At 49.1% G+C, this 22,565-nt stretch overlaps 1 protein-coding gene and 1 long non-coding RNA gene across 2 annotated transcripts; one reads left to right on the plus strand and one right to left on the minus strand.

The window, feature by feature from the left end:
* Positions 1 to 3,724: 3,724 nt before the first annotated feature.
* On the plus strand, positions 3,725 to 18,972 carry LOC123937417. The gene is made up of 3 exons (XR_006817480.1): positions 3,725 to 3,829; positions 3,988 to 4,070; positions 18,829 to 18,972. It is a non-coding gene; the product is annotated as an uncharacterized LOC123937417 (long non-coding RNA).
* CHMP7 (charged multivesicular body protein 7) lies at positions 7,249 to 21,797 on the minus strand. Its single transcript, XM_045998239.1, has 10 exons — positions 21,293 to 21,797; positions 19,025 to 19,196; positions 12,460 to 12,645; positions 12,186 to 12,319; positions 10,834 to 10,882; positions 10,458 to 10,577; positions 10,076 to 10,174; positions 9,805 to 9,865; positions 8,972 to 9,151; positions 7,249 to 8,725 (listed from the first exon to the last, which is right to left on the minus strand). The coding sequence occupies exons 1-10, from the start codon at positions 21,589 to 21,591 to the stop codon at positions 8,673 to 8,675; spliced, it is 1,353 nt and encodes a 450-aa protein (XP_045854195.1). The 5' UTR covers positions 21,592 to 21,797; the 3' UTR covers positions 7,249 to 8,672.
* Positions 21,798 to 22,565: the final 768 nt, after the last annotated feature.

A 22,565-nucleotide genomic window follows, 5' to 3' on the forward strand; every position in this document is an offset into this window, starting at 1 on the left:
CTCCTGTCCACTTCCTCTGTCTTCAGTCACTGACCCTGTATATCTCCAAAGCATATTTGCATATAAAGCATATGCTTTCTCTGTGGCATCTATGACTTCGATTCCCTTCAAGGATTTGAGGAATTAGAAAAGATATTTTGATCAAGAACTACATGCCTTGTCCGGCAAGACTTTGGGATGAGGACTGCCTTGATGCCATGAGGACTAGTTACAGCGATGAAAGAGAAAACCCAGAGAGGATCTTGGGATTCAGAGCTGAGGAACATGATACCAAAATGCCCTATAGATCCCACAGGGTACCCCTGACACCGCAGAGGTGACAATAACGTGAGACTCAACTCCTCAGCTTCCAGCCTCCCAAACTCCGCGTGCTAGTTCCATGGCTCACCTTGTGACATCTTGCGTGGCGGCCCCCACAGAGGTGTGGCTGAGGCTGCATCTTTGAATATACTGAGGGGGCTCTGTACAGATGGGCAAGGCTGCACCCTGGGCCACCAGCCCCATCTGCTGAGGCCAGAGTGCAGCTGGACAGGGATGAGGGAGACGAGAACTGACAACAGCCAGGCTAACCAATGGTCACTAGAGAAGCCCTGGGCAGGTCTCGTGTTGCGGGAGGTAGGAGGCCCCAGACATGGCCAGAGAGTGCTTCAGGCAAAAGAGGCACAGGTGCAAGATGGAGGCAGTGAAACACGGGATGTCAAAGGCCACCCAGATGTCACGTAAGTCCCCAAAGGGCTAGTAGCCAGCTGCCCGGGCTGCCACTTCCCAAGGCTTTGCCAGCCAAGGCACCAGATGGTCCAAGATGACCAGAAAGAATATGAGAACAATGGTGATCTTGGAACGCAAGTGACTAAAGTTCAGGGTGGCAGGACACATAAGGAATACTTATCAGCAAAATGCAAGCAGTGAGGACCCACAAGTGCCCTCCTCACCTCCCTGCCTCAACCCTGCCCTCTGCTGGACCCGGGACTTCTGTCGCCCGCCTAAAAACTAATTGCTGGGACTTCTAGAGGCTCTGGAACAGGCCTGAGATGAGGGCAAGGGTCAAGTAGTGAGGCCCCGACAGACGACAGACGCACCAGCCTCCTACCCAGAATCAGTCAAATACCCCCTGGCTTCCTGTGGCAGTCTTTCTCCCTGCACCCAAGAGTTGCCCGGGGCAGGGTCCCGCTACTGGAAGAGGGGACGGGTCGCTGCATAGTGCAAAGATTGGAGGTCTCATATTTTATCTTGTGAAAGGAGCGGGGAGGTTTCGGTCAGTGGCTCCCGGGTTCCTCCCAGCGTCGGAAGAGGGCGATAGGCCACAGTGACTAGGGCCAGCGTCTGTCCGAGTGGACGGACGTGAAGACACGAAGAATCTGGACGCAAGAAACCCGCTGGAAAGGAAAGCGTTATCTGGGAAGCACAGAGGCAGGGACCAAGCCAGTGGGCCCAGAGATCCCCTACGCGAGCGGACTCGGCGTTCTTCCCGGACTTTACCGCCCGACGGCTCTCCGCGCCCGACACCCCGCGCCCCTGGCTCGGAAGCCCTGCAGCCCGGCGTCCACCCGCCGGCTTCCCTGGAACGCGGTGGTCCCTCTCACCTTCTTCCCCCGGGGCGCCGACCCTTTGTTCCCAGAGCCCCGGGCTCCGCTCCCTGCCTGGGCCGAGACGGTCCCAGAAAAAGCGCCAGCAAGGTCTTGAACCGGTTCTCTCAAAGGGCCAGAGACGCGCCCAGCCGCGCTCTGCAAGCTCGCGCCCCGCCCCCTCCGAGCCCCGCCCCCCGAGCCCCGCCCCGGAGTACCGCCCCCTCCGAGCCTCTGGTGCTACGGAGACTTCTGGAGCCCGCAGTTCGACTTTCCATGAGATCTCTGAAGTGCGTGTATGGAGCCTTTGCTTCTAGAAGGGTCTCCTTTTCCCTCGGCAGCCCCTCGCTGGACTCGGAAGGACCAGAAGAAATGTACTGTTGCTACAGTGGTAGTTGTGAGGTGACGGAGGCACATGCGGGGTCTGCCGCCAGTGCGGTCTGCTGTGTTAGTAGCAGAGAGTGAGAGCAAGGAGGACTCTCCCCGCAGCTGCTGTCCTCTTCGCATCAGTGGCCGGATGATGCCTGCCCCTTGCTTCCAATCCTGGAAACTGGTAAAGACAGCTTCGATTTGGGTGCATCTTAAAAAGTACCTTCCCCCACCCTGCTCCCCCCTCACACACCCCCAAGCTCTGGCGGGTGCTTATGGTAAATAGAAAACAAAAGCAAATTCAGTTCTGGTTTCTGGAAGTTTCTCTTCCAGGGCTGTCATAATCAAAGGGACTTACTCCTATGAAAGCTGAAGAATCAAGACTATGTGTTTGAGTTTCATAAATGGGTAGGATGACCAGGGTGAGAGCCAACTTTTACCCTAGTTGGGATAAGAACAGACGAAGAGAGGAAAAGTAAAAGAGAAATGCAAAAATTGGATTCACTAGCTGAAACCTCTTTTGATCATTAAAAGGAGCTCTACATGGGGCGCCTGGGTGGCTCAGTGGGTTAAGGCCTCTGCCTTCGGCTCAGGTCATGGTCCCAGCGTCCTGGGATCATGGTCCCAGCGTCCTGGGATCGAGCCCCACATCGGGCTCTCTGCTCCGCAGGGAGTCCGCTTCCTCCTCTCCCTCTGCCTAGTGTGATTTCTCTCTGTCAAATAAATAAAATAAAAATAAAATGTTAAAAGGAGCTCTACACCCAATTTCCACCGTGCAGGATTTGGGAGAAGGTTCCTCACACCATCAAGCAATTCTTGGCCACCAGCTGGGTGTCATACAATTCAACTCAGTTCTGACTGTAGCTACCTGGAGGCAAAATCAGATTCCTCAGTCCAGCAAGAGTTGACCTCCCCCAACTGCCACCCTGCTTCAGTCACAGTCACAAATCCAGGTTGTTCCCTGTGCTTCTAAATCCGAGGTTTCTATGATATCCATCTTGGATTTGATTAATTTCCTACGGTAGCTCACAGAACCCAGGAAACCCTTTTACTCACTACATTATGGGTTTTTCCAATGGATAGTAAAGGACACAAATCAACAGTCAGATGAGATTCATAGGGTAAGATCCTGAACAAAGGAGCTTTTAGCCTTGTGGTGTTTAAGGCCCAGACTGGTGACACGTGGAAGCATTCTGGCTCCCTAACCTGCAAGCTCTCTGAACCCTATCCTTTTGGGCTTTTGTGGAGGCTTCATTACTTAGGCATGATTAATTAAAGCATTGGCCCTTGGTGATCACACTCCGTCTTCAGGTCAGCTCCCTTCTCTAGAGGTTTGGGGGAGGGGCGGTGGGGACTGAAAGTTTCAACCCTCTAATCACACGGTTCCTCCGGCATCCAGACCCCATTCTTAGATGTTTTCCAAAAGTCATCTCATTAACATCAAGTTGGGTGTGGTTGAAAGGGGCCAGTTAAGATTATCAACATTCCTTTACTACTCTTATCACTTGGGAAATTTCAAGGGTTTTAGGATCTCTGCCAAAAACTGGATGAAGACTATGTATTTGCCTTCTTATCAATCACAATATCACAATCATCCACTGCTAACCTTGAACAAATTATTTACCATTTCCAAGCCTTCATTAACTCATTTGTGAAATGATAGTTCCTGTCTCATTGGAAGATTAAGTACATTCAAAGGGTTTAGCGCCACATGGTAACCGTGGAGATGCCCTGCCCTGGCCTCCCTTCAAGGATTTGCTGCCCAGCCGCAGGGAGTGTGGTCAGCCACCAGCTGGTCTGCTTTTGGCTCCTTCAGGGGCTGCCCCAGCTGCAGAAAGCCGCCCCAGCCTGAGGTCACCCCCTTTTCCAGGGGACTCTGATAACTGAGGAAAAAGGTAATGGATAAAGGCACGGCCAGTTCTGCCTGACATAGATAGTAATGGGCAAACTCATTCTAGAATTTCTTGCCAAAGCGGCCAAGGCTTTTGGGGGCCTGAATCGTGGATTGACTTCTTCCTCTCCCAAGTCTTCTTCTTCCCTTTTCGCTTCACAGGTGGGGAGCCCTGATACCCCAAACTCTGTCTCCGGATCTGCTTCTGGAGAGCCCAGTCTGTAACATGCAGTGTCTGGAAGACAGTAAGTACACAATAAATGTTAGCGATTGCTTTTTGTTACTGTTGTTGTGTTAAAATAGGAGCTCGAGTCTGAGATTGGACATTCTGTTCCTAACCCACCCCACCCCTGCTTTGCAGGTGCTTAGTGCTGTACTAATCACCCTTCATTATGCTAATATCGTGGAATTACTCTTTGTTATAGACTAAACATTTGTGTCCTTCCCCAAATTCATAAGTTGGAATCCTAACCCCCAGTGTACTGGTACTGCGAGGTGGGGCCTTTAACAGGTAATCAGGTCATAAGGGCAGAGCAGTCATGAATGGGATTAGTGCCCTTATAAAAAGAGACACCAGACAGCTCACTTGCCCTCTTTCCACCAAGTGAGGATCTAAGGAGGTGGCTATCGGCAGCTAAAAGAAGGCCCTCACTAGAACCAGACCCTGCAGGCACTCTGATTTCGGTATTCCAGCTTCCATAACTGCAAGATAATTTTTGTGGTTTCTTAGCCATCTGGTCTGTGGTATGTTGTTATACAATCTGAACTACGGTATTCATCTTGAAGTACTTGCAGGGCAGGGAACCTATCTAAAACTTCCTTCCTTCCCTCCACTGATTTGTTAGCTCACACAAACTGGGCATACCATGTGAATCTGTTGATTAATTTTTAACTTTCCTGGGTTAAGGACTTCAGTGTGTTATTTTTTGAATATCTAAATTTTACTCTTCCCACATGCATAAGGAAGTTTCTAGGCTACCTTGTTACATGATAAGCCATGGGGCCAGCCTGCATGCATTATACTGTTCGCAGGGATAGAAATCTATTAGCTAAGGTTCCATCCACACTGCAGCTCACGATGTGCTTTTGGGGATACCAAGTCATCTAATCACACCATTGGTTATCTTGCAAGGATTCGGAGTCTGGCTCCTTTCGAAAGGGCTGTGCAGCCCACAGCTTGGACTTGTTTTTGATATAGTTGATGGGCTTTGTTCCAAAATGCAAGTCAAAAGAGTTACCTTCATGGGTAATATCAGCAAAGGAGCAATGCCAAGATCATCCTCGAGTTCACTAAGAATTGGCCTCTGGCCAGCTGGTGTCTCTTGGGAGGGGATTTTGGATCCACAGAAGTCTGTGTCATTGTAGCACTGAGAATTGGGGGAAGCCTGTCTGCCGTGTCACAGCGCTAGCACACACCACCCACCAACCACAGGAAGTGCTCTGGGAGTTAGATCGTTTTTGAAAGTCTGCTTCAAGAGTAGCCTGTTCTAACAGAGAGTGTGGAGTTGGAAGTCAACATCCTAACTTCCCCTTGCCAGCTCTGTGACCTTGGGCAGGTCATCTATGCTTCAGTGTCCTCAGCTGGAAAACGAAGGCTTTGCTCAGTTTGCCGAGGCTCCTCTAACTCTCCTGTCTGAGGTGTCTGTGACGACGTGTTGTTTCTGTGCAGCAGGTGGATGTGAACCACACTTTCCCCAGAGGGGCTGCAGCTTGAATAAAAATGAGATTCGGTGGTAGGAATGAGACATTGGCGGGGAAAACAAAATCCCTCAAAAGGAAAGGAGGTTGTCAAACTCACCCACAAACCCCAAGAGCAAAGCTTTGGTTGGATTCCCTGTGAGTCAGGACTTTCCCAGTTGCCTCATCTTTCTTACAACTTTCTTCTTTCTCCTTGCAATTGCTTTGATGACATTTCCAGCAAGTTGGACCAGAATATCGTGACCTTTTTGGGGGTGGGGGTGGGGAAGGGGACAGGGTTAGCTGCTCAGCCTTGGACTCTCAGCCCTTCAGGCAGTGACAAGACACCCCTCCCACAATAGGTATCTGACTGGAGAGCCCACCCAGCTCCCGGCTGCCCACCCCCCTTCCTCCCACCTTCCCACACCTGCTCTCTGCGTGCTGCCACACTGTCGCCCGGCAGGCAGTGACTGCAGACCCTCTAGCCACGTTTCCTGTCTCATCACAAGGCAGCAGGTGTTCACGAGAAAGTAGACCATCTGTGGGGAGACTAAGACAGTCAGAACCTCAGGAGTCCTCTTGTCTGTCTTGTTTGCTTTGCTGATGAGAAATGAGAGGCTTGCGGGCCCAGAGCCACACAACTCGTTAGCGGCTGAGGCAAGAGCGGGAGCTAGGTTTCTCTTAGCCAGGACCTGTCACTCCCTAGTTTGTATTTTCTCTCCCTACTTGTTCTTAGCAGAATGATGCATAGATATTTTAACACTTAGATTGCTTTACAAGATTCTGAACACCCAAGAAAATACTCAAGAAAAGTGAAAGCTTGGATGGTATCTCCTCCGTGAAGCCCTCCCCGAGCTGACCAACTTGAAGTATTTATTCTGGGAACTTACTTAGGTCTTCAGCTGTATGCTGGGGGTCCTCCGCCTTCAATAGGGCAATATTCGAGCCTGATGCTTCTGGGCCCAGTATTGCTCCACACACAAGAAAATTCACCAGTTCCCTTAATAAACCAAGTCCATTCCTTCCAGAGGAGCATCCTGACACAGGACTCAGGCCCTCCTGGGGATCATGTGCAGAATGCAGCCACCACCAGCCAGCGGCTTCCTTGTTCTCTCTGAGCCACCCCAGACAACATCTCGTTTCTTACAGCACAGCGAGGTCCCAGGCTAAAACATTTTAACAAGGACTTCTCAGCAGCTCTGGCCAGTGCAAGAAAGAGTTTAACATGAGACCACAACGTCCAGGTCATCCAGCTTGACCAGGGGTCCCTGCAACACACCTCCCTTAGAGCACTTGGCCTGTTTCACGGGGTTCTCTGTCCAAGCTGTTTCTGCTCTGGGCTCGGTGACTCCCCTAGAGCTGCAAACCCAGTGCTGTGGTCGACCTAGCTCTGCACTCAGCCTCCCCACCAGCTGTGGCAAACACTGCGCCAGACTAGAAAATGGTATCATCACACAGGTAGAGGAATGGGGCCATTGAAAGAGAACAGGCCATGGAAAATGATCAAGACGATGGCACCCTCCTGGAACCAGGCCCTTCAAAGAATGCCTCCTCACCGAGAAAAGGAACCGTGTGGTATGAGAGCAAGCAGTCAGCACTGCCCATCTCAGCCCTCACACTCTGCAGCTCCTTCCTTCTCCTGCAGCCTTCAAGCCAAAGACCTGGAATGTGTCTCTGCTGCGGGTGTGGGTGGCAGGGGGCAGAAGGCACAAGAAACTTTATATAACCTGAGAAGAGACCAGGACCGGCACTCGAATTTTTTCTTTTAATTATTTATCAGATAAAAAAGAAAAAATAGTGATTGTTTCTCTTCACCCCCAACATTTCAGTTTACCAAGGTCAAGTAGGAGAGAAATTTAACAGTAATTCATGCTCCTTGCCTGGAGCAAATTCTTTCCCTGGGCTCTGTGGCACCTCATGGAAGAGGGCCAGGGCAAAGGGCTCCAGGCAGAAATACTTGTTACTGTGGCAGCAGAGTGGCAGTGCGGCTGTCCTCCTTTCTTCTCCCTGTTGCCAGAACATTCAGACCCTCCTGTCTGCCACCCCTCCCCCCAGTACCATTCTCCCCAGTCCATCAAAGGAAGCAGGAAGACAGCACCGTGAGGAGGCAGGACAGGTATGGCGCAGGACCGGGGAAGGACACAGCAGACGTGGCGGAAGGCCACATCTTCTGCTTCTATTGCACATCCTGGCTCAGATCCCCTGCCCTGAGCAATGGGCTCCAAAGCGAAATGCTTCTGAAGTTCAAACCCAGAACCTGCTGTTCTGTGCCAGGCTCAAGAAGGGGAGGTGTGTGGTTGTGTGGCTTGTTCTGATACACATATTTAAGTTGTATGTTAAGTTATTCTGTGATGGGGGCAAGGCAGAGATTGTGCCTCGTTAAAAAAAATATGGAGTTTGGACACCCGGGGCCCTATAGTCGCCTGGGCTTCTCCCCGTCAAGTTCAAAAGACTAAGAATAACTCTCCAGTCCGCAGATCTTCTGCATAAGACGGAAAAGACAGCAGCATGCCCCCAACTACACAAGCCCCCTTGCTAGGTGTCGTGACTCTGACACTCAGGGGTGACCTCTTTTTCTGAACACCTGGAGAATCTGGCCAGCGGCCCCACAGAACACCCTTTCACACTGTATGTTCCTCCATCAAGTGGCAGCTGTTTGATTCTCCTTCCTCTCATTACCAGTGGGAACAGAGTAGGACCAGAACAAGTCATTTACCTGACCTTAAAGAATAAAGTCCTGGGTGGGGGGGCGGGGGGGTGACAGTGGGGGTGGGGCGAAGGGACTGGTTTTGATTTGGCAAAGCTGCAACTCTTTCGCCTTCATGGGCTGGAACAAAGCTGGCGGGTAAAGACAAACCTAACTGAGCCAAAGGCAAGGACTGCAGGCTATGAGAGACGACAGGTCAAACACAGAACTGTATAAATTGTGGCACTAGAAAGATGAGAAGGCAGGTCCATGACACCAGCTGGGAGCACGCCTTGTGAGCACACTTCCAGAAATTACATCTGTCCTGTAGTGAGTGGTGGCATCCAGATACATCGAAGCAGTTCTCCTTCCTCCTCTTCCCAAGAAATTCTGAGAGTTTCTCATTTAAATAACTATGTACACACACACAAGCCTGGTCTCTCTTTTACACAAGGGTCCTTCACTTGAGGGTCCTAGAATGGCTTTAGAGAGTCGGTTCCAATTGCCTTTTTGGAGATTTACTGCTTGGGACCAAACCTGTAAGGAGAAGAAATGACTGAGTTCTACACCAGGCAGACCTTTAGGGTGAAAGCATCCCAGTGTTTAAGGGGTCGAGTCTTCACATAAATAATGAGTCCGCAACTCCCTCCCTTCCACAAACCCCTTGGGGTTCGGCACCCTGACAGACTGAGTACCAGGGCTGGGACTCACCAGCCCGGTGCCTGGTTACTGTCAACCAGAGGGACCACGCCCACCGGCAACCCTGGGAGTACAGCTCCATACCTCCCTCTGATAAGGACAGTTTCTCAAGTTCAGCTTCAAGTTCAGCGTCCGAGATCCTAGGGTTAGGCACACTGTTGGTATAAAATGTCTCAGGGAGGTTTTCAGGCAGATCCAAAGGTTCTTTGGTGGTATCCTGAAGAAGGATGTCCAATTCCTTCTCCAGTTCCTCACTGTCAAAATCTGGAAAAAAAAGATGGCATGAGGACATACAAAGTCCAGGGAGCAAATGTGTTCATGAGTCAAGGATTGGGGATGGCATCACTCAGCTCAGCTTTACAAAAGATGTCCGGGCCTCATTGCAGGTCCGAAAAATCATATGAGTCGGGAGGCAGAGGACACATCCATCGAGGTCATATATTTGCTAACACCACAGAACTGACCCTGCTTCCCCTTGCCCATAAAGGAGGATCCTACAGTAGGAAGTCTAGTGAGGCAAGATCGCTGTAGCCCAGAGAGGTTAATGGTATAGTCTACCAAGAGGAGAAGACAGTTCCTTCTTTTTTTTTTTTTTCTCTCTTATGAGAGAAATCATAACTAGGCAGAGAGGCAGGCAGAGAGAGAGGAGGAAGCAGGCTCTCTGAGGAGCAGAGAGCCCGACGCGGGGCTTGATCCCAGGACCCTGGGATCATGACCTAAGCTGAAGGCAGAGGCTTTAACCCACTGAGCCACCCAGGTGCCCCAGGACAGTTCCTTCTAACTACTGCTGGGGCTGAACCCCAGAGAGAGTCCTGCCTGCACCAGGAAAAGCAGATCTATGACCCAAGCCATCACAGCACAAGGAAGCGAAGGCCTCTTAGAAAGGAAGGAAGAAAAGAACTGCCCTGTCAACTCACCTAAGCCATTGGTCACCCCACCAGCCAGAGTCTGAGAAACTTCATCCTGGGTGTCACACAGCTGGAACAGAAAAGCACAAGGCCTTGAAGGCGGAGCGGCACTTCTGGGGGTCTCGGTTGTTTGGGTTCAAGGTTCAGGGTTACGAAGTAATGCTGCCCTCAAGTGCACAAGGGAAGGAGTCCAGTTTGGGAAAAGAGGAAGCACAGCAAAGTCACATCTGCCCTCACTAACTTCCTTCTGTAGCTGTTCCTCCCTGGCCCCTTCCTGTACCTCTTGGATCTGATCCACAAGGCTCTCTGCCTTCTCCACTGTGACATCCTTCATGGAGAGTTTTAGTGCTCCTACCCCAGCCTGATAGGCATTGAAAACCTAAAGAGGAAACGAAGTTATCAGTGCAAATAAAGAACACTGGGCAAAATACGTACCAATATCGTTTCATCTCCGAATGATGACTTTGGGGTTTTTTTTAACCACCCGCCCTTGATTCAGCCCATGTTCACCGAGGCCAAAAGTTCCCAAAAGGAGAAGCAAACTCCCAGCCCTACCGTGAAAACACCCAGGCCTCCTCCAAACAACACAGCCACAGTGGAGGGAATGAGGCGTGTTTGCTGGAGAGACCACCCAGATCCTGGAACTAGGGGGCAGTGGTTACCATCTGATCTGTCTGGGAGGCGTAGATCCGGTCCAGGATGCCTTGAACAGTGTCCAGCTTAGCATGCAGGGCCTCGATGCGCTTCTCTGTCCGCTGCTTGGCCTTGAGAGACCTCAGAGCCTGGTGGGGGCAGGGGGAGGGGCATGGAGACTTGGTCAGGAAGGCCAGAGGGCCAGAGGAAGCAAGGCTTTCTCTGATGGTAAGACCATCTCAGGCCTCCTCCTTCTCCCTCATTTGTAAAGCAAGCTGTGGTGCCTGGACCACTTGCAGATGCTTCCCGTCATGGCCCAAGCTCGTCTCTGAACCGCTGGGGCACACTACCCATTGCCGGACGCAGGCACAGGTACATAACTAGAGGGGAAGAGCGGAAACTCACCAGCTGCTTCTTTCCTGCTCTGCATGCCCGGCGGGCTTCTTCTTTACACCTACCAAACACAGGGGACAGATCAAGATGACTGTGGCGCAGGATGAGGGTGGTAGTGTCCTGAATAGTCCCCGAGAGTCCCACTTAATGAAGGTACTTTCAAATCTGAAAATCAAATCAATTCCATCCAATGGCCAGAAAAACGACACCCAAGAGCCCGCTGGCAAACTCCCGCAGCAAGCTGAGATATAAAATGGAACATATATGCATGCGAGAAAGCCAAACCGACCGAGGATAAGCGGTTTCAGCCGCCAGGGAAGGAGAACGTGCCAACAAGGCACCTTTTTTTTTAAAAATAAAGGTTTTATTTTTTTATTTGACAGAGAGAGAGAGAGAGAGATCACAAGTAGAGAGGCAGGCTGAGAGAGAGGAGGATGCAGGCTCCCCGCTGAGTGGAGAACCCAATGTGGGGCTCGATCCCAGGACCCTGAGATCATGACCTGAGCGGAAGGCAGTGGCTTAACCCACTGAGCCACACAGGTGCCCCTCCAACAAGGCACCTTAACAGCACAGTCCCATTTCGGCAGCCGGCAGACAAGGAATCAGTTCTGACCACCAACAGTGGCCTTGGATGTAGTCCCTGGCTTTCCCGCCCTGCTGGGTCTCTCTCACTGTTAAGGAGGACCAAGCATTTTCATTCAAGTGTCCATACAGCCTACGGTTTGGAGAAGGGTCGTGTGCCTTTAGCAGGGGTGCCTTCCCCATCTGAGGGGAAGAGCAGGGATCCCTCAGAAAGAGCCTGGAAGGCGGACACTCGCCTCGTTCACTACGGTATTCCAAAGTATTCCTAAGAACCTAAGACAAGACCCCGCTCAACAGACACTGTTAAAAAGATCCTGGCACGGAGGAGTAGAAACATTAATGCCAACAGACGTAATCTTGTTGGGGGAAGAATTAAAATTCCTTTTTTTCTCCTTTGTGATAGTCCGTGTTTTTGCACGACCGCTGCATTGAGCAGCGAGGACTTTGCTATTAGTAAAATAACTTTTCTTTCTTTTTTTCTTTTTCTTTTTTCAGAGTTTATTTATTTATTTGATAGACAGAGATGACAAGTAGGCAGAGAGGCAGGCAGAGAGAGAGAGAGAGAGAAGGAAGGAGGCTCCCTGCTGAGCAGAGAGCCCAATGTGAGGCTCGATCCCAGGACCCTGGGATCATGACCCGAGCTGAAGGCAGAGACTTAACCCACTGAACCACCAAGGCACCCCCCTGCCCCATTTTTTTTTTTTTTTTTTTTGAGACGAGCCCACGGACACCAGTGCTTTGCCGGGTAGGGGGCTGGGGCTGCCGAGCTCCAGGGTAGTTACCTCTCTGCTTCCTGGGACAAGGACTCCACCTTGCGCGAGAGCAGCTGTTCACTCTGCATCAGCTGGTACACCCCGACATCTACATCGTTGACTGGAGAGACCTTGGCATGTGGCCCTCGGGCAAACTTCACAATCTGAAGGACAGGGACAAATTACTGGGGCCCCTACTGCAAACACTCAGAAATCCCCCCCAGCAGGAAGGGCGGCGGGCGCATGCAGTAGGTGCTCGATAAGCCGTTACTGAGTCGCTGAACGAACAGCTGGATTTCCGTACCTTTTCCCCATTCTGCTCGAGAACTGTGACTCTCTTCTCTTTCTGCAGCTGCAGCAACACTAGGTAGAAGGTCCTCTCGTCTGGACAGGAGCCCGCACAGAGGGTGCTCAGCTCTGACAAGGCCACCACGGGGTGGGAGGAGAGGGGGGAGTTCTGATACAGACGGTACACGTCCTCGGCCTTCTCCTGCAGGGGGAGGCAAACGTGCTTACAAGCCTGGCCGCTGCCCTGGGAGCCCCGGAAGCCCTGGCCCCATGTTCCCAACCAGGATCATGCAAGACCAGAGCAGGGGGCGCTGGCCTTGTCTCCCCTTTAGTAGCAGCTTTGGAAAGGAAAAAGAACTTGAGTTTTTTTAAACCTCGGAGGGAAGTCTGGTATATACAGATGAAAGAAAGGACATGGTATGTGTATCAAGAGCTGGCTCCGTGCTCGCCTATCCGTGTGGGTCTCCCAGCCCAGGGGAAGGAGGAGGAGCCCAAGGTGGTGTGGTGGCACGGCCATGACCGATAGCTGAGGCCTGCTTTTCAGCTCTGCCTGTGGAGCCCAGGACCAGTCAGTCTCACCGGTCCTCAGCATCCCTCTCACAGACTGAAGAAGGGGGAGAGATGACATCCATATTCCCTTCCAATGCTGGTCTTCCCATTCTTAAGCCAACTGGCAATACGGCAAACAAGAGCATTACTGAGTCTCTAAGAAGTCTCAGGAGAGAAGGCTGTGACAATGAGGTGGGACAGGGTTTGTGTGGGGAGCCTAAGAAATAGAAGTTTCAAGAAACAATGCCACCGTGTTCCTCTTACATGGAAAGCACTCTCTCAGACTTCTGCAAATAAGAAATACTTACTGAGGTAAGAACAGAGTGCTATGAAAATCTAAGGAAGGAACACCTAGGAGTTCAGAGATTGCTTGAGGGGGGCAAATGGTTGTTGAGAAGAATTCCAAAGGGTAAGTTCCTAGGTGAAGTGGGTGGGAAGGGTATCTTAGGAAGGGGAAGGTCATGAGCAATGGCGTAGAGTATGAGTCAATATGGTGTTTACGGATGTGGACAGGAAGGGGAGAGAGAACAGAAGTCCTTCTCTCTTACACAAGCTGTAGTCTCTTCTTTGCTATCCTTGCTCAACAGATGGTGGACAGTCCTGGAAGCGAAATGACAAGGCTGGATTAACAGAATCTAGCTGGCAAGCGGGAAAGATGGATTGTAGGAGCAAGGCTTCGAGGCAGGGCGACCATTTATGCCAGAGAGTGGGAGGGCCTGAACAGGGCAGTGGTGACGGGGACAGAGAAGGGATAGGTTCAAGGAGAAAATTCAGAAGATAAAACAGGCAGTCCTCAGTAACTGGGCATGGGGTGGAAGGAGACAGAAGAGTCCAGGATGAGGCTTCAGCGCTGGCTTGAGTGACCAGGTGGATATGATGGTTTTAATTAACAGCAAGAACACAGAAGGAAGAGCGTATTCTTCTTCTTCTTTTTTTTTTTTTTTAAGATTTTATTTATTTGACAGAGAGAGATCACAAGTAGGCAGAGAGGCAGGCAGAGAGAGAGAGGGAAGGAGGCTTCCCCCTGAGCAGAGAGCCTGATGTGGGGCTCAGTCCCAGGACCCTGAGATCATGACCTGAGCCGAAGGCAGAGGCTTAAACCACTGAGCCACCCAGGCGCCCCAGAAGAGTGTATCTATAGGAAAGATAAAACATCCCATTTTGGACACGTTGTTTGGGATGCCTGAAGTATATCCAAGAAAATACATCCAGCAGATGACTAGATACACAAACCTGAAGCTCAAAGGAGACACCAGGACAGGATATATAACTCTGAAACTCCTCAAGCACACAGAAGGTAATTCAATTCCCAAGTGCAAACGAGTTACCCAAGGAAACTCAGAGAAAAGTAATAAGCTGAAGAAGACTCAGGTTTAAGAGACGAAGGAACTCATAAAAGAAACCCAGAGCAACACTTAGGGAGAACCAAGGAGAATCCTCAGTGTAATGACAACAAAATCAAAGAAATGGAAAATTTTAACAAATGAGGGGGCAACGGTGTCAAAGGCAATGGAAGATTGTAATAAGACAGAGACTCCATTTTTCATGTGATTTACCTGCCTTGTCGGATAATAACACTTATTATAAAGCTTCTGTAGTGGGAACAGTGTGGTGTCCAGGCCAACAGATGAATGGCAAGCAACAGTAAATGATGTTGGGGCAGCTGGAAGGCTCAGCTGGTTGAGTGTGCGACTCTGGATTTCTGCTCAGATGATGATCTCAGGGTTGTGAGACAAGTACCATGTCAGGCTCTGCGCTCAGCAAGGAGGCTGCTTGAGTTTCTCTCCCTCTGTCTGTCCCGCTGCTTGTGCGGGCTCTCTCAAATAAAAAATAAATCTTTTTTACTGAGTAGGGAGCCTGATGCGGGGCTTGATCCCAGGACCCTGGGATCATGACCTGAGCCAAAGGCAGATGCCCAACACCTGAGACACTGAGGCACCCCAAAAAATAAATTAAAAAAAAAAAAAAAGATGTTAAGACAACTGACTATCAGTTTGGAAGAAAATCAGTTTTCCTTACCATATATACAGAAACAAATGCCAAATTACTGAAATTTATTTTTTAATTTATTTTTTTATTAACATATAGTGTATTATTTGTTTCAGGGGGTACAGGTCTGTGAATCATCAGTCTTACACAATTCACAGCACTCACCATAGCACATACCCGCCCCAGTGTCCATCACACAGCCACCCTCAAATTACTAGAATTTAAATTGAGAAAATGTTTTGTTTTTTTTTTTTTTTAAAGATTATTTATTTATTTATTTTTGAGATTGAAAGAGAGAGAGAGAGAGCGAGCGAGCACAAGCGCACAAGCCCGGCGAGGGGTAGTGCTGGGGCAGAGGGAGAGGGAGAAGCAGAATCCTCACTGAGCAGGGAGCCTAATGTGAGGCTAGATCCCAGGATCTGGGATCATGACCTGATCCGAAGGCAGATGCTTAACCTACTGGGCCACCCAGGCACCCAGGAAAATATTTTTTAACATTTTTTTAAAAGATTTTATTTATTTATTTGAGAGAAAGAGAAAGACAGACAGGGTGGGGGGAGGGGCAGAGGGAAAGAGAGAATCTTAAGCAGACTCCCCGCTGAGCACAGAGCCCAGTGCAGGGCTTGCTTTCCTGACTCTGAGATCCCAACCTGAGCTGAAAACAAGAGTCTGATGCTTAACCAGTTGAACCACCCAGACACTCCTGAGGAAATATTTTAAAAATCTAATTAACCTTGTGGAGGATGCCTTTGTAAGCAAGACCAGAAATTCAGGAGCCATAAAGGAAAATTTTTAGAGACCTGACCATAGAAACGTAAACTTTTATATGGTAAAAGACATCATAAATAAAAATGAAAAGCAAAAGAGAGACCAGAAAACAATATTTACATCCCTAACACTAAATATATTCTATCTGTCTATCCCTAATATGCAAAAATACCCCTCCTAAATATAAAGGACAAATAATCCAATATAAAAATAAGCAAAAAAATATAAATAGGCAACACACAAAAGGGGATTTGTAAATGGCCGGCAGACGGGAAAAGTCGCTCAAACCCCAAATAGGAAGCATCATTTTTGTTCATCATACTGGCAAAATTTAAAAGACTCATGTTATCCAGTGCTGGCAAGGATGTGGGGAGACTGAATACGTTAATGTGTGAATTAGTACAAACTTCTGAAAAGTAATTTGGCAATTTCTGTACATACGCATTTCTAGAAATCAACTCCATAAAAATAAAAATAGAAGTATACAGATGTATACACAAAGCTATCAAAGAAGTATTTTTTTGTTTTTTTGTAACAGAAATTGGAATGACTTCAGTGTCCAACTGTGTGGTTACTACTGGTTAAATTGTGGCGTATCAATAGATTATCATGCAGCTATCTGAAAGAATGTTATGTAGGGGTTTGGAGAGACACTCATAACATACTGAAGTGTAAAGAAAAAAAGGCAGGTTGCAGATCAATAAGTAAAATAAGATTCTGTTTCTGGAAAAAATGCATGTGTGCATGCATATTTTCGTATGTATGTGTACATTCGTGTATTTATTCAACAAATGTTTATTGACTCTCTATTATGAAGCAGGTGCTGTTTGCAGAGTCCCAGCGCCAATGGAACTTCTCCGTTCTGGTAGGAGAGACAGATTATAAATAAGTAAACAAGTAAATAATATTTTTAGGAAGGATTAAATGCTAACTAAAATAGATAAAATAAAAATATAAAAATATATATTTTACCTGCATAAAGCATATAAATATATATAAAAATAAGATAAAATAAAACAGAAAAAATACAATGGTGGGGGACAAGGTCAATAAGAAAATATAGGAACACCCGAGCACGCATGTGTGTGCGCACACAAACAGAAAGGAACGTGCCTAAAGAAATGAAAATGGCATGAACAGAAAGGAAATGTTTGTTTCTTTGTATAATTATTTTAAATAGCTAACCTTACAGGCAATTTTTACTTTTCTGCATTTTTTCAAATAAAGTTACTGGCTTTCTGTGTATGGACTTGGGAAAATCGCTTAACCTCAGAAGTAGGCTTTATTTTATAACAATATCAAGAGAAGACTCTTCAGTGTCATACAGGGAAACAAGGTTCCCTCTCAGGAGAAAAGAGCAAAGTCACCATATATTTGAAAGCAGATGTCACGGAATGAGCTCAAGTGTTAAGCACTCTGTTTCGTGATGTAAACTGGGTATAGGTTTAATGGTACCATGCTGCTGTAGAGCGAGATTTATTTTTCTACTTAAATAAGAGTAAACTACACAGCAGTTAAAAATTACTGTTGGTTCTTGGAAGATCTATGTTATTAATTCCACTTCCTCCCCCATCTCTGCTTTTGCTCTCAAAAGCCTACGAATCCAAAACCACATCTGCGGGGACAAATGAGTCTACCTCCCTTTGTTCCAGGTTGGAAAACCTTGTGGTAATAGACTGCAAAGAGGAATGGAGCTTAGCCCACAGCCACACAAACTATCCTGTAGTTTCTGCGGGTTCTGGTTATGTCCTGGAGGTCAGGGCGCTGGGTGGGAGGAAAGTCATGTGGGTAAAGGGAAAGAAAGAGCCCTTCCCTTGAAACAGACGCACACTGCTCAGTCAAATCGTGAGGGACAGGGAGAGGGGGTAGATTTTGGAGACCTCCACCTCAGTCTGAGTTTAGAGAGGGTGGGGTGTCTGTCAAGGTGAAGAGAAACTGGAGCTTCTGTGGGGACAAGGGATAAAGATGCTGAGCTGGCTCCAGCTGTGTGGAAGCCTCTGGGGCTATGCAAAGGTCCTGAGGTTGGGTTTAGTCTGTGAGTTTCAAAAAATAAGTACTGTCTACGCTGTACTTCTGCTACCTTGTGTTCAGTCAGTCTGTAAACATGCACACACACAGAGCAGTTCTGGTGGAGTGGTGGGGTTGAAGTGGGTGTGCACTGGTTTAAAGCACACTGGGAAGGTCAGGAAGTGGTGACAACAAATCTTGGTCAAGAAGGAGAGAAACAGAGCACTAACGAGACAGTGGCCAGGCCCCACAATGGAGTCATTTTGTGATGGGAAAAACTCGGGAGGGTTTAGAGGCTGAGGAAGGAGAGCACCAAGCGAGGGAGAAGGAATGTATATCAAGAGGGACTGATGGAATGAGGGGAGAGCCGGGTAGACACAGACTCAAGAGCCCATGTGGAAGAGAATACGGACCCTTCATCCTCTGAGCCTGGGGAGAAATGAAGGCTCAAACTGGATGCAGAAGGACAGAAAACCGAAGGCTTGACTTAGGAGATTCTACCTTCTCAACGAAATGTCAGCAGAGTCATGGGGATGGCATATGGAAGACAAGTGTGAGGGGACTGGGAAAGGACAAGAAGCTGGGCTGAGGAATGGCTATGAGGGTCCTCCTAGAGCTGGGCCCCATGAAAGGGACCCCAGTCTTGGTGACAGGGTGATTTTCTCTAGCAGGGATGGCAGACAGTGGGGCTGGTCTACAGCAGTGGCTGTGCTGGGTGTCTCGGGTGGCCCAAGAGAGCAGTAAAGCAGCTGGGTGCATGCTCTAGGCTGGCTAGGGATGGCAGGCCAGGAGGAAGCTGACTGACAGGACAGCATGAAGGGACCAAAGGCCTGGTGGCCTCTTCAGTGGAACTAAGACCATCAATACGCTGGAAGGGGAGAGGGTTACAGTCACAGAGGAGGAACTCTGAACCTGGTCTACTGATTTAAGAGAAGGCCTAGCTAAAGTCACAAGGTCTTCAGAAATCTTGAGAAATGCTTAACAAGTAAACTACAGAAGGCAAAGAATTTTCTAACCTTTAGCTTATCACTAATATCTACAAATACAGAAAGTAATCAACTGTATGTTACAGGTAGTTCCTGGACAGCCATCGCCTTTGAAATGTACAATCCAACTAACAACTCCATACAAAAGGTCAGATAAACTCCATTATCAACTCCATCACCATGTAAAAAAAGATGTTGTTTCTCTAAGGATACACACAGGAATGTGGAGGATCCTGTCATCACTGCGGATGCCATCGGGACCTCTCCCTTCCGAGCACCCACCTTAAGCAGCTCCATGGCTACAAGCACCTCCTCGGCAGGAACTTTATTATCGCCTAGCATGTTGGAGAGAGTCCACTTGAGGGGCTTCAGCAGGAAGACTCCAACCCCCCAGGAGATCCAGCTGCTGTCTACACTGGCCATGAAGTCTGACTCCCGCTGCAGCTCCCCTCGACTGCAGGCAAAGAAAGAAAAGGGCATAGAGTAGGCTTAATGTAATGTCCCATTCCAGTCCGAACCCTCCCATTAAGAGACAAATTTGATCATCACCATCATCATAAACACCATTTCTTAAGTACCTACTCTGTGCCAGCAACCATGAGCAGCACTGTTTATGCTCCAGCTGAAAACCTCACAACTCTGTGAGATGGACATTGTTGCTAGCGTTTTGGTCAATGAGAAAATTGGAGGACAGGGGTGAGAGAGGCCAATATAACTTGGCTCCAAAATGCAAGCTCTCCACTAAGGCTACAGAGCCTACCTTGGGACTTCCTTGTACAAATGAAGCTCCATATGATAAAATGAAAATAACCATAATGTCAATTACTGTCAAGGCAAGACCTAAGGAAATATACAAAGATGGTCAGAGAAAAGGTTTTCTGTTATTTCTAAGCTAAGGTGGAGACAGGACATAAGCACTTTATGGTACTGGTAATAAGTAGCTACATTTAATGAATGCTTACCATCGACCAATCACTATGCTAAGGGCTACGTAAGGAATATGTTTCAAATCCTCACGATAAATCTAACGACAATTATCATCATCATTTTATACTTGGTCAAGCTGAAGCTTAAAGAGGGGCACATACAGAAGCAACCAAGTTGCAATTATTAGGAAAAAGGAATGATCTAGAGTGCTATGTAGATATTTCCCAGGTGGGGGATTGGCCATATTAGAGTTGACAGAAAAAGCATTCAATACACAGTTGTCGCTGAGCGTGTCAAGATGGCGGCCGGAGTACCCCTCCATGTGTAAGTGAGTGTGTATGCGTGAGAGTGTGAGTGGGGTGTGTGCGTGGGCTTGTGGGCACAAGGGTGTGTGTTTAAATATAATCGCACCATAATTTATTCAGCTATATGGAATAGTAGACTAGAAAGAGAAACTGGCATTTGCTTTAACTACCTGCTTTTAAGTGCTTCCTCTGTAACTCAGGCGTAACTGTTATACATTAAAAGAAATTAAAGCAAAAAAAAAAAAAAAAAAAGAGGGGCACATAATTTTAGCGAGTGGCAGAGCCAGGATTTGAGTGCAGACCATTTGGCCCTCAACTCGGCACAGTTCACTTTCTCAGACAAAGTAAATTTCAGAAATGGCTTGTCCCATCAGTGTCAGCCAATGGAAAGGTACGGGGAGAAGGGAGACCCCTCAAAGGAACATATTAAAGTTGACTTTCTTCATTCACTGAAGCAGGTACTATGCTAGCTAGGCTGCTCTCAGTGTAGGTACAAATGTGATCTGCAAATGATCTAGAATCAGGAGACTAGGGGGTCCAGGCCTGGCATTAGCTCTCACTAGCTGAGTGACCTCAAGTAAGTCGCTTGATCTCAGTCTCAGTCCCCTCTTCCGTCTGTTGAGGATAATTCTATCATCTCGCCCTCAGGACTGCTGAGGAGGTCAGATGATGGTGTATGCAAAGTATCTGCATACTGTTAAGTGCGGTACATCTAGTAGACAGATATCCATGCTGCTGCCGCAGCACCTCCAAAACCCCTGCACCGGTCGCACAGGGGACACCTACAGACCCTTCTCAGAGCACCGAGGTACCCAGTAAAGCCCTCAGCCTGCTTCGTGTCCTCTGCTTCAACCAGCCTGTGCCAAGGACAAGCCAAGACAGGCTAGACACATGACCTGTGCCGGGGGGGCTGCCGGCAAGATCCCCACAGGCCTCATCCCCGCAATTGCCCTCTCATTAGTCCTGACCTTCCTTAGTTCAATAAATCTGTCTCACACACCTTCTGTACCGGGGTAATTCAAATTTGGAAGCCCCTACGAAATAACTACACAACGGGATTCCCAGCCAGACAAGTCGTTGTCACCTCTGCCAGACGGGTTTCTCCTCTTACCGTCTGAATCTAATCTCATCGGACAATCGTGGCCCCCAATTTGCCCGCTGCCCCGTCTCCCTCTCCCTCCACACCCCTAATCCAGCCTCCTTTCTAGTCCTCCCGTGCGTACCGAACAAACAGATCCACCCCTACGCTCCAGACCCCGGGCTGGGCGCGGTACCCTCAGGGAGCCACCCCCGCCCCCTGGCTCGGGCCCGCCCTCACCGTAGCAGGTCCTGCAGCACCGTGGCCAGCCCCAGCGGGACACTGCCCTTGCGCTGAAAGGCCTCCTGCAAGTCCCGCAGACGCAGGCGCACCACCCCCTGGCGGCGGCTGTGGCTCAGCACCAACGGAGCCCAGAAGCCCATCTTGCTGTCCCAGTCGGTGCTGTTCACCTCGCGACTCCTTTTGAAGGCAGAGAACAGGAAAGACATGCGTTCCTCATCCTCCTCCCACTCGGGGGGCAGTAGGCCCGCCGGGTCTCCCCCGGCCGGTGCCTCGGCCTCCCGCTCCGGGGACCACATCGGAACCCCAGCCCCGCCAAGGCTCCGAACACAACCCCGGCCCTGGTCCCCTTCCGCCCTGGTTCCTTCCCGGCTTCCGTTCCTTGACCACCTCCTCCTCTGTCATTACGTCATCGCCACCCGCAGCGTGAAATAAGTCCCGCGCCTTCTTAAGCGCATGCTTCTCTCTGCCCTCCCTGCGCCAGGAGACGGGATGATGACCCTATTTTCTGACAGGCTCAAGGCGCTTGCGCCGACACCTCCTCCCGCAGTCTTTGTGCGGCAAGTGGGGCTTCGCGCTTGCGCCGCGGTTAGGTGAGCGTCCCGCCCCGCTGACGGATCATAGAGTTTAACGACGCGTTATAGAGAGCCTAACGCTTCTGCGCCTGGGTTGTGGAGGCCTCAGATAGTGGGACTGTAGAGTCTCGCTAAGAGGCGCCAGAGGAGCTAGGACCGCTGGTGCATCACTCTACGGTTCCTCCAGCAGCCTTTACTTCAGACACTTAAACTTCTAAGATACCTTCCTTTTACGGTAATGTCAGCGGATAGACAATTGTCGCCCACCCAAGCTCTGTGACAGTATCCACACTACTTTTGAAAGATATATAAGCTTCTTCTGTTCTGGCTTCTCACCTTCATCCCTGGATTGCCCTGAGTTTCTTTCTCAGTGTCAGTATCTTGCTGATCCTCAAGCTGGAGCTCATTTCTAATCTTCGTTGAAACCTACCCCAACTGACCTGACTCACTGTTGATCTCTTTCCTGAACTGCACAGTTAGCATTTACTATTCTGTATCCTGTTCCCTAGTTCCCTCGGGGCAGGTGCAATGGCTTAAATATGATGCTATGATACACAGTGGTGCCGAAGAAATTATGATAAACTGAAAGGTGTACGGCTTGACCCCTGCCCTTCTAATAATTTAGAATCTTGCTGGAATGAATGAGAGCTCACGGATATAAGATTCTTACAAAAAAATCTTTTGAGCAATGAACATGT

Source organism: Meles meles, chromosome 2, assembly GCF_922984935.1.
Source record: "Meles meles chromosome 2, mMelMel3.1 paternal haplotype, whole genome shotgun sequence".
Lineage (NCBI taxonomy): Eukaryota > Metazoa > Chordata > Mammalia > Carnivora > Mustelidae > Meles > Meles meles.

Bases quoted from the DNA above. Each gene is read 5' to 3' on its own strand.
- CHMP7 (XM_045998239.1), bottom strand. From the start codon at position 21,591: ATGTGGTCCCCGGAGCGGGAGGCCGAGGCACCGGCCGGGGGAGACCCG. The intron at 12,646-19,024 runs GTGGGTGCTCGG...CTCCCCCTGCAG, and splicing joins TAGCCATGGAGCTGCTTAAG to GAGAAGGCCGAGGACGTGTA. The intron at 10,578-10,833 runs GTGAGTTTCCGC...TGCCCCCACCAG, and splicing joins GAGCAGGAAAGAAGCAGCTG to GCTCTGAGGTCTCTCAAGGC.